General features: G+C 41.9%; 1 protein-coding gene across 1 annotated transcript in view; it reads left to right on the top strand.

Annotated features, from left to right (window-relative positions):
• The first annotated feature begins 8841 nt into the window (after positions 1-8841).
• Positions 8842-19999, top strand: part of PRKCG (protein kinase C gamma) — a 716084-nt gene continuing 704926 nt past the window's right edge. The window contains exon 1 of the mRNA XM_056544377.1: positions 8842-9303. Within this exon, the coding sequence (XP_056400352.1) occupies positions 9134-9303 (170 nt within the window). The 5' untranslated portion in view covers positions 8842-9133. The remainder of the gene's footprint in view (positions 9304-19999) is intronic.

The following is a 19999-nucleotide window of genomic DNA, read 5'->3' as shown; positions in this document are numbered from 1 at the left end:
CAGACTCATATTTTAAACATATGGGGTTGTCCTGGTCATATAGACACAGAGCCAGTGGGGGCGCATGTTTCTTCTTCTGCATGTTCTTGGGATCAATCTGGGTCTTAATATTCATACTCTGACCAATAAAACTTTTGACATGTCCAGAGGACATGTTATTTTTTTTTTTTATTGACAGGTGCACTTTAAGTAATGGCACAGAAAGATGAGTGGAGTGGTTAGATGTTGAAACAACCTTCCATAGCACAGAAACAACATATAATTGGCAAAACAATAAGGGATGATAGTAACATTTTGTTGAGAAACTTTTTAGGGCTATAAATGCTCCCAATTAACACAAGAATGTCAATAGAGTGAGTAAAATGTTTCCCCATGACTGCACCACAACTAATGTTGTAATGTTGGGTCATTTTCATATACGTATATATTTATATCTGTCACTTAAGAGCTTTGTAGTAGGAGGAAAACCGGGTTTGCTGAGGCGCGCACCACTATGGTATATGTTACAACAGCTGACAACGTGGTTATATAGTACCAGTGCTTTATATACACCTTCACAATTTGAAAAAACCTGGGATTTGCCAGGTGTGGTGACTTAATTGCATCATGAACATCACTTCCTGTTCACATTGGTATAATGAACAGGTGAACAGGTGAGATAACAGAACCTCAATTTTAGGTAAAATACACATGAACTAAACATACATAAAAACAAGTTTCATTTATTTATAACTAGCTGAGTACCCAGCGTTGCCTGGTTTTTCCTTCCTAATCCTTGTTGTGGAGGAAAATCAACAGAGTATGCTTTTGACTTCATTTCCCGTCCTCATATATTGTTGTCATATCCCAACCCCATATCTCGACCTCATATCGCGACCTTATATCCTGACCTCCTATCTTGACCTCCTATCCCGTCCTCATATCCCATCCTCATATCTTGACCTCCTATCTTGACTTCCTATCCCGACCTCCTATCCTGTCCTCCTATCCCGACCTCCTATCCCGTCCTCCTATGCCGACCTCCTATCCTGACCTCCTATCTTGTCCTCCTATCCTGCCCTCCTATCTCATCCTCCTATTGCGACCTCCTATCGCGACCTCCTATCTCAACCTCCTATCTCGACCTCCTATCCCGACCTCCTATCCCGACCTCCTATCCCGTCCTCCTATCCCGCCCTCCTATCTCATCCTCCTATTGCGACCTCCTATTGCGACCTCCTATCGTGACCTCCTATCTCGACCTCCTATCCCGACCTCCTATCCGTCCTCCTATCCCGTCCTCCTATCCCGTCCTCCTATCTCGACCTCCTATCTCGACACTCCTATCCCATCCTCGTATCCCGTCCTCGTATCCCGACCTCCTATCCCGACCTCCTTTCCCATCCTCATATCTCAACCTCCTATCTCGACCTCCTATCCCATCCTCCTATCTCGACCTCCTATTCCGACCTCCTATCCCATCCTCATATCCCGTCCTCATATCCCGACCCATAATATGTGTACCAGGTATTGAAATATCTCCAGCCGTACAGAAGTTATGCAGTAACATATATTTCCCATAGACTTGTTTGGGACTTTAAACAAAAACCCTGACCCTGGCAAATGGGGGTGAGTAAGGGTTAAATTACCTATCCCATGTTTGTTGTTGACATATAAGTAACATGTGTGCCAAGTTTCATCTTAAAATCTTTAGCCATTTGGACGTGATGCTGGAACATACACACACACATTGAGTTTTATATATATATATATATATATATATATATATATATAGATGTATTAACTAAAAATATGTATAAATTGTAAAAATAACCCTAAAAACCAAAGGGTTGTCTGGTGAGAATTTATTTTTATTTTTAACATTTGTTGGGGTAGCTATAAATATTAGTTTCACTATGTTGCTTTTAAACTAAGAGCTGGAAGTCAAAAGTTCGAGTCCAGCCGCATCTTCTTGACCCAGAAATTTAAAAACAAATGTTTTGTTGTTTTTTTCTATGAGATAAATAGATTGAAATATTATTATAGATAAATAAATAAGATAGGTGTATCTCAATCTTTTAGAGAGTGTTTTTATGAGCAATCTTGAAAACAGAGAAATAATCATGCTTTGTGACCATATGAGTGACTGGAGGGTGCTGGATGGCATTGCCTTTTAATTGGAGGAGTGTGATGCTTCTAAAGCACAAAAACTACAGCGAGACAGAGATGATAGGCTCAATAAAGTATATAGAACATGGAACAAGAAACCAGTTTCATCTGATAATGATTATATACATGGTAAACCTGATAACCAAATGACCAAATCCATAACACAGGGGTCACGGCCAGGTGCTAGACCCAGACTAGGTTTTAACACATACAGGAATCCAACCCCCAAAAATACCACTCCAAACGCTAATACATCACAATATCCCAGAACCTTTCATAACCAACAAAGGTTTCCACCACAAAACAAATCCAAACCATTCAATACTGTTCCTACACTCCAAGCTAACCTGGTTAACCACCCACCACCCCACCCAGTGGATTGAGGACCTCCATCAATCCTATTGTTTCCAAAACTCCCCCTTTACCTAAAGGGAGAACACACCTTAATCAATTCCTCTCTACTCCAGTAGGCATAAAGGCATATCTCTCCGAAATCCGAGCAACACTGAACAAACTAAGAGAACATTGAGAACTATGGGGGAGATTTATCAAAACCTGTGCAGAGGAAAAGTTGCCCAGTTGCCCATAGCAACCAATCTGATTGCTTCTTTCATTTTGCAGAGGCCTTGTTAAAAATGAAAGAAGATATCTGATTGGTTGCTATGGGCAACTGGGCAACTTTTCCTCTGCACAGGTTTTGATAAATCTCCCCCTATATACTGGAAACGGAACATCTGTCCAAGAAGGAAAGATAACTCACCCAGAAGGGACACTGACCCCCCTGTCCCAATCGTCAATCCTGACAGTGCATGATGAGGCGGCAGATTCTTTTACTTCTTTTTACTCTTTTACTCTTTTACCGTACTTGAAATTCCACAGCCAGCCACATTGGAAGTCATAATCCTGGACAACACACAGCCAGGGAAGGGTGGAATTGCTCCTTTTTTAGGGAAACCACAGCTTTCCCCGGTAACATTAAACCCTTTGGACCATCTGATGTCGAACAGCCCTTTTTTAGAAGACCTGACGAATACGAGGATAAAAGACTTCTTCCAACCAAGGCAGCTAAAAAGAGAAAAACATCGAAGAGGGACCAGGGGAGGAAAAGAAAAAAAGAGAGAAGGAAAATGTAATCCCGAAAAAAATAGAGGATCCAAAGACTGAGCAAAACTCTACAATAAAAATCTTTAAACTCTCCAACCACAAACTAACAGTATACGAAATATACAATGGACAGGGATGGCTTCGAGGAGGGACCCGGCTCAAACAGCGCTGACCGACCAGGACAAGGTATGGAGGATAAAAGAGGATGCAAAGCATTTCCCTGCGTTTGCGCAGCTTCCTCAGGCATGACAAAGGAGGTACAACAGCATGTTTATAAAGGTACGAATTAACCCCTTCTTTAACAAGGCAGGAACCAGACACAAGACAAGTGCTTTAAATCATTGCCGTGCAGCGGCTTCTGTGGGGCCAGAGTGCCGCTGCTCTATTCCCTCCCCATCCCCGGTTTTAAAGTTAAATATCCCGCCGCCGCCACTGCCCAATTCCCTCCCCGTCCCCGTTTTATAGTTAAATATCCCGCCACTCTTCAGCAGCCACTCTTCAGCAGCTTCTGCCTGGCCAGAGTCCCACTGCCACTGCCCGATTCCCTCCCCGTCCCTGATTTTATAGTTATATGTCCTGCCGCCGCCATTGCCCAATTCCCTCCCCGGCCCCGGTTTTATAGTTAAATATCCTGCCGCCGCCACGGCCCAATTCCCACCCCGTCCCCGTTTTATATGTGGCCTGGGGACTGCGGTCCTTCATGCTCCGGCGGTCTCCTGATCTGTCACTATGCGCTGCGTAATGATGAGTGGGAGTAGTCCACAGGATACATGGATCTGAAATGAGAAATAAAAAATTAAAATTTTTTTTTTTTTGCAAATGTGAGCCAAATTTATCAACCCCCTGTGATAGTATGATAAAAATGTCCCACATAAGCAAAACTACAGCAAAAAAAAAAAAATTACTACAGAACTCGCTTACCTAAGCAACAATGCTAAATGTCCCCGATCATGTAGATGTAAGTTACTAACATTAGCTTATGATTCTTCCTAATTTTTTATATATATGGTCAGAGTTGATTGGTGAATCCTATAGACATTTAATCGTGTTTATATACTCATGTATGTTTATTAATCATAACCAATAAATCAGCATATTTTGGAATACCTGTGTATTGTTTTCTGATGTTGCAAAGGTACCGCCAAATGCTAATCAATGAACTAAACAATTATGGGTAAATAGTCGCACACAGAGACATGAATGGTTTATATTTTTGGCAGTTCATCAGGTCACATATTTTGCATCTTATAGGTCATAGTCCATATTGGTATCACGACCTTGTGCCATTAGCAGCACAATTAATGGGCTCCACATATTTAGAGGTCCTTTAGTGACGCAATAACCGGGAAACTTTAATAGAGGTCCCCTGCCGTAATAATTGCAACATGGTACATGCTGAGTGACTTTCACTGACTTCACACACCTGTGTATGATGAATCTTCTGAAATGCATCACATAATATGTTTTAATTTGAATCTTTATTTTAAATATTTATATTTATTATTATTATTATTAATAAAACTGATACTAATGATGACAATAATATTTATTATTGATCCATATAACATTTTTATAATGCCTTTGAAAGAGTGAAATCTGGGGCAGAAAAGAAAATGCTTACACATAGAGATGTGCTTTATATGGATTTGTCTACAATGACAAGTACAAAAAAAATGTAATAGTTCAGTGTAAAGGTCAAATTGTAATGTTTTTAGCTGAGGTTTTTCTAAACCAAATAAACATGTGTCCCAGATTTGCACACAGAACACTGATAAATCTTTCAGGAAGTTGCAGATATGGACATGATTCAAGCAGATATTAGAGAGCTACCGTATTTTTCGCCCTATAGGACGAACCGGCATATAAGACGCACCCAATTTTAAAGGTATAGGAGGTAATACTCATGTGTCCCCGCCGCTCCGGACCCGTCACCGCTCGTCACCGCTGCCCTGGATGTCGCTCCATCGCTGTCGCCGCGTCTCAGTGGTGTCCCCGACACTCCGGACGTCTTCTTCACCGGGATCCACGCTCTCCGTCGCCGTCATCACGTCGCCGTCAACATGTCGCCGTCATCACGTCCCTATGCACGCCGCTCCTATCGGATGACGGGACACGTGCACGACGACGTGATGACATTGAAGGAGAGCGCCGGCCATGCAGGGGATCCCGGCATGGAGCAGACACCGAGGAGGCAGGTAAGGTCCCTCCCGGTGTCCTGTAAGCTGTTCGGGACGCCACGATTTCACCGCAGCGGTCCCGAACAGCCCGACTGAGCAGCTGGGTTAGTGTCACTTTCGCTTGAGACGCGGCGATCAAAGCTGAAGGGTTAATACAGGGCATCACCGCGATTGGTGAAGTCCTCTATTAGCCGCGGGTCCCGGCCGTTGATGGCCGCAGGGACCGCCGCGATAGGTGTGTATTCGCCGTATAAGACGCACCAACTTTTCCATGTGTCTTACACGGCGAAAAATACGGTATGGGATCAGACAATGCAAGAGAGAATTTATTCACTGATATATTCATTTCTTGAGAAAACAGGTTTCTCCAGTTATATCGACACCCTGTTCTCCCTTTTCTAGCAGATTGGAGTTGCTCATGAGCACTAAGCCAACAATTCAACTAACATTCCTGACAACCAATGACAAAGACAGAGCTGCTATCTGTGTGCAGTTCCTGGTCACTATGGAGACTGATATATTATGGACTTTCTGTATCTCATGGTATTTTCGCCACTTTCTCTCTATCTATTTGCTTACTAGAAGTAGATTCAGGAGAAGATGGGAGAATATTATGGTCTGTTTTAATCCTTTCCACTAGCTATAACACACGGCTGGCATTTGCTGCCTGCAGCTTCATTATATATTCCTTATTATGATATCGCTCCGATAAGAGGAACTAGATGTAGATAACCTCAGAACATAATCCATCTATGTCTGTGGAGGCTGCAGAAATGTATAAATTCTTTATTGTAATACTAGGATTAAAAGGAGACCTGACAGGGGCATTCACATCCTGCCATCTGAAATTACATTCTTGATTCTGATCCACATATGTGCAATCTTATCTCTATATGATGGAGGAATAAACGCTGCAGCAGTTCTATCATGTTAGGTCAGTCTTCAAAGATAATTTTGGCTATTCATTCTACCATATCGCCCAACAGGAGATTATGGGCCCTGCCATCCTGACCCAGCCACAAATCTGCCTATTCAGATTATGCAGGCATGCATGGCTAGGGAGCGTTGGTCTCTAGCACTCAAAAAAGTATAATGGTAACCAATGTCTGAGCTGGAATGCTGGCTTTGTTGGCTGCCAGGAAGCTTTCCCGGAAGGAAAAAAATTATAATGCAAAAGCTGGGCTTCATTTCGGTGGGTGTTATACAGTTTTATGGATGAGTAGTATACCATGCTTGTCAACTTTTGAGAAGGGACATCAGGGAGATTCCAGAAGAGAGGGACACACCCCAAACATTTTAATCACAAGTACTACATACCCCAGAATACAGACCCCCAAACCAGACCCCTAACTAAAGAGTAAATGGGAATCTGCCAGGTATTGCAACTAGGAGTTGAAGACATTGTGGGGTAGTTATAAGGGTACAAAAGCAAACTGCTACTTTGCAGATGGTGTTTGGCAAAACTTAGAATATTGTCAGAGGCTGAGCTGCTCAAGTTCAACAGCCTGGCATCCCTCCTCACTCGCCCTCAATTCGCAGCCCCTCCTTGACTGATTTACAGGGCTTTGTATCTCAATCAAGGAGGGGTTGGGAGGTTAGGGTAAGTGATGAGGCACGCCAGGATGTGGAACTTCAGCAGCTCGGCTCCGCCTCCTTAACACTTGGTTGAGAAACAAAAAGTTGAGTTCATAAATTTAGTAAGCCAGGACTAGATCCACCTTTATACAAACCCCAGGTCTCCTTTTATAAATACCCCATACTAGCCCAGCCCAGAACTTTGCCCAGCCATTTTACACCAGAAAATTCTCCTGTATAGAGAACAAGACCAGAACTTTTGCATACAGACCAGACTTATCATATGTACAAACTCTAGGCTAGACCCTTATCTATATAGACCCCAGATCAATCAGTAAAAAGACAAGGCCCCCTTTTATACAGACCCAAGACCAGACTTCAATCTATACAGACCAAAGACCAGACCCCTATATATACAAACTTCAGTTAATTTCCCTCCTTTTTAAAGACACCAGACCAGACATCTCCTTTCTACAGATTACAGACCAGACATAAAGATATACCTTACTCACCTGTTGCAGTGCCCATGCTGCTGAGGAGAAATGCAAGAATGGGAAGAGTGGAGTATAAATTAAAAAAAAAGTGTCTGGAAGATTTGCTTTCTCTTACAGAATATATCTTCCTATTCTGGGAGAGTATGGGGTGGGGGGGGGGGGTTAAAAACCTGTACAGAGGAAAAGTGGAGCAGTTGCCTATAGCAACCAACCACACTACTTTTTTCATTTTTAAAAATAAACAAGCAATTTGATTGGTTCCTATGGACAACTGGTTAACTTTTCCTTTTTGCAAGTTTTAATAAATATCCCCCTATGTGTGTAAATTTAGTACTAAGAGCAATTCCTATTAGGGCAAACCAGAAAAGAAAACCTTGGTTTATGTACTGACAGCATACATTCCACAGGTGTTTTTAACTGAGCCACTTTGTTGCAGTCTTTAAAGTGGTTTTGCCACAATTTTTTTTTTTAAAGTTACAAAAACAAATATACATTAGCTATAGTTCCTTCACAGAGCAATAGGGCACCTGTCTGAAGAAAACTTTAATGTCTAAAATAATTATATTTCCCAGGTGGTTATCTGCAGTGACTGTAATGTAGGCAAACAATGATACAGCAGCACCCTGCAAAAGATGTATCTGCAAATGTCAAATATTAGGATAGGGTGAACATTTAGCATCAATCCACAGCAAATTCACAACAAATCCATAAGAAATTCTGTATGTGAAAATCCACAGCATGCTATTATTTGCATGTGGATGTTAACTCTTATACAAGGGTGGGTTTTCAGAATCCCATCCAGGCATACTGCCATACAAACTGAGACAGATCTAAAGCTCTGTTCACACTAGCAGCATGGCATCCATTTTTCACTTTTTTTTTCCCTCAGGTAAATATACTGAGCTATACCTACCATGAAAGCTATAGAAAATCCCATTGTGCAGGGAGGTTTAGGGCTTGTGTTTGTTTATTACCGTGCACAAAACACTTTTATGACAGATTTATCTCTCCTTCATCTTTATTATAAAGCATAAATGAGGTTTTCCTAATGATTTCAAAGATTTCGATAAACTGTATTGAATCCCTTCAGTATTAGGACACATTGATTTCCATTATAAGAGCTTCTCATTTGTCGAATCATAGAGAAAAATCCTTATGTCTCTAACTGAAATAATAGTTGTTTTAACCATTGCATAACCAATCGATTCAATAGATGTTTTTTCCTTAAGAAAACCCCCCGATTTGCTCTTAGTAGACAGAGAAAAGTCCTTCCTTTTGAAGGATTTGCTTAAGAACTGCCCTCTCTATCTCGCAGGCTCCTCAAGATAGCATCATACAGAGTGTCTCTCCACAGACACACACACTCACATAGACTCTCACACACATACATTATTCCAGTGCGTGCGGTGACGACTGCCCTACAGTTACAGCAAGTATCTTCAGTGAGAGGCTCACAGCCACAGCTGACTGCAGCTCTCTCCTATGCCATCCGTCATTTCCACAGGCACCTATTAAAGCGCAGCTTCTGGTTGTCTCTTTGCTAGGTGTTCAGGTTTTGTTTCCTCACTGTGTCCTCTGATATCGGGTGAATCTGGAAATCTTACAGATAGTCGCAGCAATACAGACCTGGACAAGATGGCTCAGGTGTGCACTGGCACCGATGTGGAGCAGCCTTTTGTAAAACCACTGTTTTGTAGGAAGGGAGCTCTCAGGCAGAAACTAGTGCATGAGGTCAAGAGTCACAAGTTCACGGCCAGGTTCTTCAAGCAGCCAACCTTTTGCAGCCACTGTACCGATTTCATATGGTAAGTTTTCTATATGGAACTTTTTTTGTCTTTGCATGCATTATGCTCTCTAGCTACCAGCAGAAGGATACCGTACATTACTGTTCCAGCATTCTTCACTTACTGTTCCCTCACTTCATGCTGTATTGTTCAATTTTACAGAGAGGTGAAGCTTGAAATTCTATGTATTCGCATCAGATATTCACTTAAAAGACAGCACAGGTGCTGTACTCTTTGAAAAGAAGTCTGTCACTCATTGCCGATAAAAGTCACCCACCAATGTAACATATCATGCCAACTAGTATTGTACTTGATAACAATTTTTGTGCTATATAGTAAGCATCACATTAGCCGATGGAGCAGGCAAAGGGTCACCTGTCTATGCTTCTACAGGGTGGTAATGCACTGGCAGCACCTGTACTGGCCATAGATGTAATAGAATATCCTGAATGATTAATAAAAGATGAAGCAATGATCATTGCATCTATAGTTCTTAACATTCAGACATAATCTGTTGAATTTGCCATTGTTTGACATTTTATAGATCATTGTGTAAGAGTGATGCCAAACGCAGCGGTCGATGCTACGCCAAATGAGCAATGTGTCGATTTTGCACCTGTTTAAGATGTTTTACCTACAAAATCACGTGGCCAAAAATCTGCGTTTAAAGCTGTTCAGATTTACAATAAATTACTGCATACTATTGCCAACTTTAGCCATTCTATTTGGTCTTTACTGCATGGTTACATGCATTTTGGGTTGATAATTTACAGATTTAATTTAGAAAACGGTCATTTATTGTGTAACTAATTGAAAACATTGATTTCTTTATAAATTCATCAGTATAATGAATCTGGCACATCAAGTCAAATTAAAGTCATTTTACCCTCCTTAAATATTGGATGAATTAGGCACTTTAATATGTCTATGGTCAGGTTTACATGTTTATGCACGATGTCCATAGAGAATCTTACAAGCTGAGTTGTGTAGGAATTCCACTGCCATTTCCCTTTTACATTGCAGCATAACCATCACATTATGCTATAAACAAGACTGAAACATACTGCATGAAGTGCTTAGCAACCATATGCTGCTGATAAGATGCTGTTTACACAGTGCTCAGCTCCTGTCTATAGTCCTGCATTTATGCCAGTAAGTACTGGACTTTATTGGGCTCAAACAGGTGGCCATCTGCATTCACTTGCCTACTGAAACTCTTTTACTGGCTGCCAAATGCTGTTTTATTGTTAACTCATAAACAACTGAGATTAAAATGGAAATAACCATTTTAGAAACAAACAACAAGTCTAGCACTGATCTTGTTGCTGGAATCCCTTATGGAATTAGTTGAATACTACACAGTAATTCTTTTATTTAACACCAATGAAGCAATCAGTTGCAGCCTAACCTATTGTGCTAGATATGGAGGAGCTCGGTGTACATATGTAGTGAAGCTCGTATGTGCCAAAAGACCAACTTGACTGTTCTGCATCACAAGATTGTGATTTCACTAAGTGTATTTGCAGGAAAAGTTCCTTGCGCTTACATCAGACAGATTCACCAGCCCCCATTTACTGGATAGAGGCCAACCAAGTGTCCTTCTGGCCTCCACTACCCGAGTATATAGCAGGATGCCTTTTGTTTACTATATGGAATAGCACAGCAAAGCGCTATTCCATAAAGTAAAATGGAGTAGTAACTGTATTGGGAGCCTATGGGTGGCAGGTGCCTCTAAGTAATATCCATTAAACAGTCCACTAGGAAACCTTCCTGATAGAAACATTGGACGTACACAACAGAATACATTGTACAAGATGTCTAAATTGTGGTTTTACATAAGACTGCACAGATGCAAAAAATAACCACTGCAAACTCAACACTGCTACAACAGTAAATACAGTACAATGTTAGCTATGCACTCAGAGATAAAGGTAGTATTTGTAGCTCTAAAAAGAAAACAACATCCAAGACAACACAGAAATGCAATTGATTCTGATTATTGAATGTTAGAATTAAGGTTGACATTTCTTCCTGTGATCCTCAACAAATCCAATGAGGTAGGTTTTCTGCCCATGAAATGCCTGCTTGACATAACTAGGCAGCATTATAAACCGAGGCATTTTCCATTATTGATTTGTTCAAGGTTGGAACACCCCACTGGAGGCTTAGACTTGTGAACGGTGAGACGTATCGCTCAATGGTGTTCTATTGTGAATAAACAATAAATGTCTATGCATTTCATGGCTTCAAAGCAGGCATATGGAGGGTGGCATTTAGGATATAATGAAAGGCTTAGAAATTTTCATTAAGACTTGGCTGTGTGCGGGTTATTTAATGGTATGTTTACAAATATTTCAGTTGTAAATATGATCAATACTTATATTTAATTTTAGTAATTCCTTGCTGTTGTAGAAGGGGGGAGGAGGCATGCTTGTATTATTCTAGTAGGCCATTTCCAACAACATAAAGGATCCTTTTAATGTTCATCTATATTACAGGCTGCTCTTTAAAGGGGTACTCCGGCATTAAGACATCTTATCCCCTATCCAAAGGATGGGGATAAGATGCCTGATCGCGGGGGTCCCGCCACTGGGGACCCCCGTGATCTTCCACACCGCACCCTGTTAGAATCAGCCCCTGGAGCGTGCTCGCTCCGGGTCTGATTACTGGCGATCACGGGGATGGAGCATAGTGATGTCACGGCTCCGCCCCGGGTGACATCACGCTCCGCCCCTTCAATGCAAGCCTATGGGAGGGGGCGTGGCAGCTGTCACGCCCCCTCCCATAGGTTTGCATTGAGGGGGTGGAGCGTGACATCACACGGGGCGGAGCCATGATGTCACTATGCTCCGTCCCCGTGATCGCTCGTAATCAGACCCGGAGCGAGCATGCTCCGGGGGCTGATTCTAACGGGGTGCGGTGTGGAAGATCACTGGGGTCCCCAGCGGCGGGACCCTGCGATCAGGCATCTTGTCCCCTATCCTTTGGATAGGGGATAAGATGTCTTAGCGCCGGAGTACCCCTTTAAGGTAAAGCATCTGACTGAAGCCACCGTAACAGTCATGAAATTGCAGTACAAGCATCGGTCTATGACAATAACGTTTGTTTGTTAGTGACTTCCTTTACAAGCAGGAGGAAGGATATGTTCCCAGCATGTTTTGCTCTTAGTACATGGCAACAACCTTTCAAAAAAGCAACCCCTAAAGGACCCAAATAGTTTATTAAACAAATTTATTCAACTAGTAGTATGTTCGGTCCATTTTCTGAACAAATAAGTTAATTTTGTTGGACTTAATAATACAGCAGACTATTGAGTCCTGCAAAATAAACATATACTATACAATAAAATGGACTGAAAGTAGACACTAGTTGACCGTGTCGAATCTTTATACTTTGTTGGGAGTATGCTGTGGTACATGTCAGAAACTTTTTTGCCAGGTTGCTAATGTATACACTGAGAAAAATATGATGAGAACCTAGCTTAAGTTTGACAATAGGTTTAGGGGAACATTAATTGTGAAACAAGCAGTTTAGACAAAGAAATATAGCAATGTGTTACAATTTAAAGGGGTATTCCAGCCCTAAGACATATTATCCCCTGTCCAAAGGATAGGGGATAAGATGTCTGATTGCGGGGGGCCCACCGCAGAGGACCCACACAATCTCTCATGCAGCACCCCCTATCATCAGCCACACGGAGCGAAGATCTCTCCGTACCTGATAATTCACGATCAAGGGGCCTGGAAAATATCGGGATGTCACGGCTCTGCTCCCTTGTGATATCACACCCCACCCCTTCAATGCAAGCCTATGGCAGGGGGTGTGGAGAAAGATAGAAAAGAACTACTCAACTTCCTCTGTAGTATACAGCAGTTGATAAGTACTGGAAATATTAAGATTTTTTAATAGAAGTAATTTTCAAATCTGTTTAACTTTCTGGCACCAGATGATTTAAGAAAACAGAATTGTTGTCCACCGGAGTACCCCTTTAAGTATTGGAGAAGATTTGAACAGGACAGGAATTGCAAAGATCGAGGACAACTTTAAATAGTTGTCAAACTTTAAATGAGTCAATAATGCGAACACCAGAAACTTTGTAAGGTACTTTATCAAAGAAAAATGCTTCTTTCTCATCTTATCAACCCCCCCCCCCCCCCCCCAACAAAATTGTCTATCCTATGTTTGAGTTACCTATGTAGAGAGAATAAGGGGTGAGTAGGGAGATTGAAGAGGGAGTTAGTTGAGAGAGCAAAGGCAGTTAAACACAGAGAGACTACACAAGCTATCTGTAAGTAGTAGATCTCATCCCAGGGCGTGATTAATAGCTTAGACTTATTGTATGTGTGCAGTGTATGGAAACCATAATAGAGGCTAGGCTCCATCCACAAGCTCAGGGACAACTAAAAATTTGAGATAAAGCCTGCAGAGCCGATCAGAAATTGGCTATAAAATGTCAAGTAGAAGTTATCCAGTTTAATGACTGGAAATAGTGTTAGTCCACACACACACACATCTTATCCTGCAAATTTACCTAAAACTACAGGTACTCTTTTAAGGGGTACTCCGGTGGGGAAAAAAATGTAATCAACTGGTGCCAGAAAGTAATACAGATTTGTAAATGACTTCTATTTAAAAAATATTAATCCTTCCAGTACTTCAGCTGCTGTATGCTCCAGAGGAAGTTCTTTTCTTTTTGAATTTATTTTCAGTCTGGCCACAGTGCTTTCTGCTGACACCTCTGTCCATGTCAGGAACTGTCCAGAGCAGGATAGGTTTGCTATGGGGGTGTGCTACTGCTCTGGACAGTTTCTGATATGAACAGAGGTGTCAGCAGAGAGCACTGTGGTCAGACTGAAAAACACTTTACAACTTCCTCTGTGGTATACAGCAGCTGATAAGTACTGGAAGGATTAAGATTTTTAAACAGAGTCATTTACAAATCTGTTTAACTTTCTGGAACCCATTGTTTTCCACCGGAGTATTCCTTTAATTCTGCATTATGTGGTATTTTATACCATTGAAATTTTATACCATGGACATTTGGATACGGCATCCATTTTTTAGAAATATGGGCCTGGACTATTGGACTAGGGTTATGGCCGTAAATGTTGGCACTCCTGAATTTTTTCAAGAAAATGAAGCATTTCTCACAGAAAAATATTGCATTAACAATTTTTTTTGCTATACACATGTTTATTCCCTGTGTGTATTGGAAATAAACCATAAAAGGGAGGGAAAAAAAGCTAATTGGACATAATGTCACACCAAACTCCAAAAATTGGCTGGACAAAATTATTGGCACTCTTAACTTAATATTTGGTTGCACACCCTTTGGAAAAAATAACTGAAATCAGTCGCTTCCTATAACCATCAATAAGCTTCTTACACCTCTCAGCCGGAATGTTGGACCACTCTTCCTTTGCAAACTGCTCCAGGTCTCTCTTATTGGAAGGGGGCCTTTTCCCAACAGCAATTTTAAAATCTCTCCACAGGTGTTCAATGGGATTTAGATCTGGACTCATTGATGGCCACTTCAGAACTCTACAGCACTTTGTTGCCATCCATTTCTGGGTGCTTTTTGACATATGTTTGGGATCATTGTCCTGCTGGAAGACCCAAGATCTCGGACGCAAACCCAGCTTTCTGACACTTGGCGGTACAGTGCGACCCAAAATCCATTCGTAATCCTCAGATTTTATGATGCCTTGCACACATTCAAGGCCCCCAGTGCCAGAGGCAGCAAAACAACTCCAAAACATCATTGAAACTTCACCATATTTCACTGTAGGTACTGTGTCCTTTTCTTTGTAGCCCTCATTCCATTTTCGGTAAACAGTAGAATGATGTGCTTTACCAAAAAGCTCTATCTTGGACTCATCTGTCCACAAGATGTTTTCCCAGAAGGATTTTGGCTTACTGAAGTTCATTTTGGCAAAATGCAGTCTTGCTTTTTTATGTCTCTGAGTTAGCAGCGGGGTCCTCCTGGGTCTCCTGCCATAGCATTTCATTTCAGTTAAATGTCGACGGATAGTTCGTGCTTACACTGATGCTCCCTGAGCCTGCAGGACAGCTTGAATATCTTTGGAACTTGTTTGGGGCTGCTTATCCACCATCCGGACTATCCTGCATTGACACCTTTCATCAATTTTTCTCTTCTGTCCACGCCCAGGGAGATTAGCTACAGTGCCATGGGTTAAACTAATAGGTGAATATGTGATATGCATGGACCTGTGTGTAAGCTAGACTTGTGCACTAGAAAAATTTTAGTTTTGTTTCCTTTTTCCGTTTTGGAAAAAATGTTCGGTTTGGCAACATTTTCGGTTTTGTTTTTTCGGATACATTCAGTATTCGGGTACATTTGGTAAATCTTTTTATTCTTTTTTGGACTTTAGCGATCCTAAGAAATTATGGAGATACCTTTTTTTATAAAAATTTCGTAGGCTACCATAAAAAAATCATAATAAAAAAGATACAGTAGTGATGGAAAAAATTGTATCTAACGAAATGTATCTTTTTTATTATGAAATGTTTATTCATTTTTAAACAGGGATCAGTTTATGTGAGCGGGTAAAGCACTAAAAATGTAGCCGACAATAATAAAAATGTATTGTGTGCGTGTTTTTCACTTTTTTTTTTTTTTACATTTTTTAGATAGTACTACTACTCCCAGCATGGAACACACTCTTCCATGATGGGAGTAGTAGTTACCTGCACTAATTGAAAGATCGTCGGGGTCCCTTGCGATCCTCTTGTATAAATGCGGCGGAAGCTGTTCTATGGTCCCCTGCACTCACGTATATATACACATATTCATATTTCCCGCAGAGCTGTGATTGGCCAGATGGTTCCAACCAATCACAGCTCTCTGTGAGAAATAGGAATATGCATATATATATATACAGCCGTGCAGGGGACCATAGGAGAGCGGCCGCCGCATCCATACATTATACAGGAGCATCACAGCGGGCGTCAGGAGTGATACCCGCAGTGATCTTTCCTTTACTACAAGTACTACTACTCCCAACATGGAGTACATTCTGCTCCATGCTGGGAGCTGCAGTACCTGCATTAATAGACAGATCGCAGCGGGTGTCAGAAGTTACATTCGCTGCGATATGTCTATTAATGCAGGTACTACAGCTCCCAGCATGGAGCAGAGTGTGCTCCATGTTGGGATTATTAGTACCTGCAGTAAGGGACAGATCCCAGCGGATGTCACTTCTCCTGACACCCGCTGCGATTGTCCTTATGTGAATGTCGGGATCAGCTGTTCTCAGGGCTACAGAGTCGGGAGAACAGCTGACGCTGAGCCGTAGGTATACATCGTATATCTACTGCCCAGCAAGAACTTACAGTGAGCCTGCAGTGTGTATACAGTATACACATTGCTGGCTCACTTAACCCCTTGCTGAGCTGTGCGCTATGCGCAAGCCCAGCGAGGAAAGAGTTAACTTACACTGCTGGACAGTGTAGGTTAACCCTTTGGACGGTATACACTATATACAGCTATCTATAGATAGCTGTATATAGTGTATACAGGAGACGAAGTCCGCTTACTTCCCTCGAGTACCTGCAGGTCTGTGTAGCCCCGCCCCCTAGTGATGACGTCATTAGGGGGCGGATCTACAGAAGGGAACAAGGCTAGTTAATCTGGAGCTCTGTTCACATTGTCCGTTTTGTATAATGTGAACAGACCCTTCTGGAATTGTCTACCCAGAAAGGGAGACTCCAGCTGTCTGGGCATGCTGGGAGTTGTAGTTTTGCACCAATTGGTGGCTCCCTGTTTGGGTAGACATTGCATCATGGGTGCTCTCCCCAGCGGACAGCACCAGAAATGTCATAACCATTTTTTTGTGTTTTTTTTCTTCTCTTTTCAGATGTATGCAGAGGATTCCGTGTATGCAGAGGATTACGTATGAAAATACGGGGAACCCTATACGTTTTTTTAATTTTTTTTAATTTAAATAAATAAAATTAAAAAACGCATAGGGTTCCCCGTATTTTCATTCTCAGCACAATACCAACCAAACATCAACAGCCTGACGTTACCAGGGTGGGTGAGGACCATTGTTACTGGCCCTTCCCAGCCTAAATAACGCCAGCCTGTTACCACCTTTGTCCAGGAGCGCCATTTTTGCCGCTTCGGGCCTGTTGGTACCGGCTCTTCCCGGCACCCCTGTGGTGGTGGGTACCGGGGTAATAATTGGGGGTTAGCGATAGCTGTTTTTGGGGCTGGCACTAAGCCCTGGCTTAGTAATGGATTCAGTCAATAAGACCAGATTCCACTACTAACCCTGAAAATTCAATTAAAAAAAAAAACACATTGGAAAAATTGTTTTATTTAAAAAAAAAAAAACACTCCCCCACAGCCCTCGTTAACCATTTTATTAAAAGAAAAAAATAATAATCCGCCGTAATCCATCGAATCCGCAGTAATCATCTGCATACACGGATCTCAAACGAGAAGAAAAAAAACACAAAAAAATGGTTATGACATTTTTGGCGCTGTCCGCTGGGGAGAGCACCCATGATGCAATGTCTACCCAAACAGGGAGCCACCAATTGGTGAAAAACTACAACTCTCAGCATGCCCAGACAGCCTTTGGCTGTCTTGGCATGCTGGGAGTTGTAGTTTAGCAACAGCTGGAGTCTCCCTGTCTGGGTAGACACTGCCAGAAGGGTCTGTTCACATTATACAAAACGGACATGTGAACAGAGCTCCAGATTAACTAGCCTTGTTCCCTTCTGTAGCTCCGCCCCCTAATGACATCATCACTAGGGGGACCTGCCCGGTACTCGAGGGAAGTAAGCGGACTTCGTCTTTTGTATACACTATATACAGCTATCTATAGATAGCTGTATATAGTGTATACCGCCCAAAGGGTTAACCTACACTGTCCAGCAGTGTAAGTTAACTCTTCCCTTGCTGGGCTTGCGCATAGCGCACAGCTCATCAAGGGGTTAAGTGAGCCAGCAATGTGTATACTGTATACACATTGCAGGCTCACTGTAAGTTCTTGCTGGGCAGTATGTATACGATGTATACCTACGGCTCAGCGTCAGCTGTTCTCCCGACTCTGTAGCCCTGAGAACAGCTGATCCCGACATTCACATCAGGAGGATCGCAGCGGGTGTCAGGAGAAGTGACATCCCTGGGATCTGTCCCTTACTGCAGGTACTAATACTACCAACATGGAGCACACTCTGCTCCATGCTGGGAGCTGTAGTACCTGCATTAATAGACATATCGCAGCGAGTGTAACTTCTGACACCCACTGCGATCTGTCTATTAAGGCAGGTACTACAGCTCCCAGCATGGAGCAGAGTGTACTCCATGTTGGGAGTAGTAGTACTTGTAGTAAAGGAAAGATCACTGTTGGTATAACTCCTGACACCCGCGGTGATGCTCCTGTATAATCTATGGATGCGGCGGACGCTCTCCTATGGTCTCCTGCATGGCCGTTTATATACACATATACCTATTTCTCACAGAGAGCTGTGATTGGCTGGAACCATCTGGCCAATCACAGCTCTGCGGGAAATATGAATATGTGTATATATACGTGAGTGCAGGGGACCATAGAAGAGCGGCCGCCGCATCTATACATTATACAAGAGGATCGCAAGAGACCCCGGCGATCTGTCAATTAGTACAGGTAACTACTACTGCCATCATGGAAGAGTGTGTTCCATGCTGGGAGTAGTAGTAGCACCTAAAAAATGTTTTAAAAAAAAGGGAAAAACACGCACACACTACATTTTTATTATTGTCGGCTACATTTTTAGTGCTTTACCCGCTCACATAAATTGATCCCTGTTTAAAAATTAATAAACATTTCACAATAAAAAAGATACATATCGTTAGATACTATTTTTTCCATCACAACTGTATCTTTTTTATTATTTTTTCTTTTTTTATGGTACACTACGAAATGTTAATAGAAAAGGTATCTCCATAATTTCTTAGGATCGCTAAAGTCCAAAAAAGAATAAAAAGATTTACCGAATGTACCCGAATACCGAATGTATCCGAAAAAAAAAAATCAAACCGAACACCCGAATACCGAATGTATCCGAAAAATCAAACTGCATCTGTATCCTTTTTATTATCTTTGTTATTAGAATGAATTCTTTACGTTCGTTTACGGATAACGAATGCATTCGTTATTTACCGCATGCATTCGGGAAATAACGAATATATTCGTTATTTTGCTTTCGTATTATCGTGGCTATTCGGGAATGTTCAAAATATGTTTTCGTGCATTCGGATCGGTCGGAATGCCCGAAAACGGTGATATTCGGTAAATTAGACATTCGTGCCGAACCGAATTGCACATGTCTAAAGCTAGAAGTATAATAGGAAACAACACCTAGGTCTTAAAAATCAGCTTTTATTGGTATAAATTAAAATAGGAACATATGCATAACTTAAAAGTGCAAGATGCATTGGTAACACAATATTGTTATCAAACACAGCTGGTCCTAGATATTGGACCAATCACCAAAGGCCCCCATACACTGGCCCTTGTGGTCTGTGTAGACCCCCTACCTGTTAATGCAGAAAGGCCATCCTAGATAGTGCCAACCCGCATCTGGAACCTCCTACCTTTCCCTATTTAGGAAGGAATGGGGAAAGTACCAGGTGCAGTATAGGTATAGAGACCGTTAGTGGTCTAGTAGCTGGTTGACATAAACCTCCAAGAGCACATTCAGTGAG

The sequence above is a fragment of the Hyla sarda genome, chromosome 10 (assembly GCF_029499605.1).
Source record: "Hyla sarda isolate aHylSar1 chromosome 10, aHylSar1.hap1, whole genome shotgun sequence".
Lineage (NCBI taxonomy): Eukaryota > Metazoa > Chordata > Amphibia > Anura > Hylidae > Hyla > Hyla sarda.
This window is presented reverse-complemented; position numbering and strand designations above follow the sequence as displayed.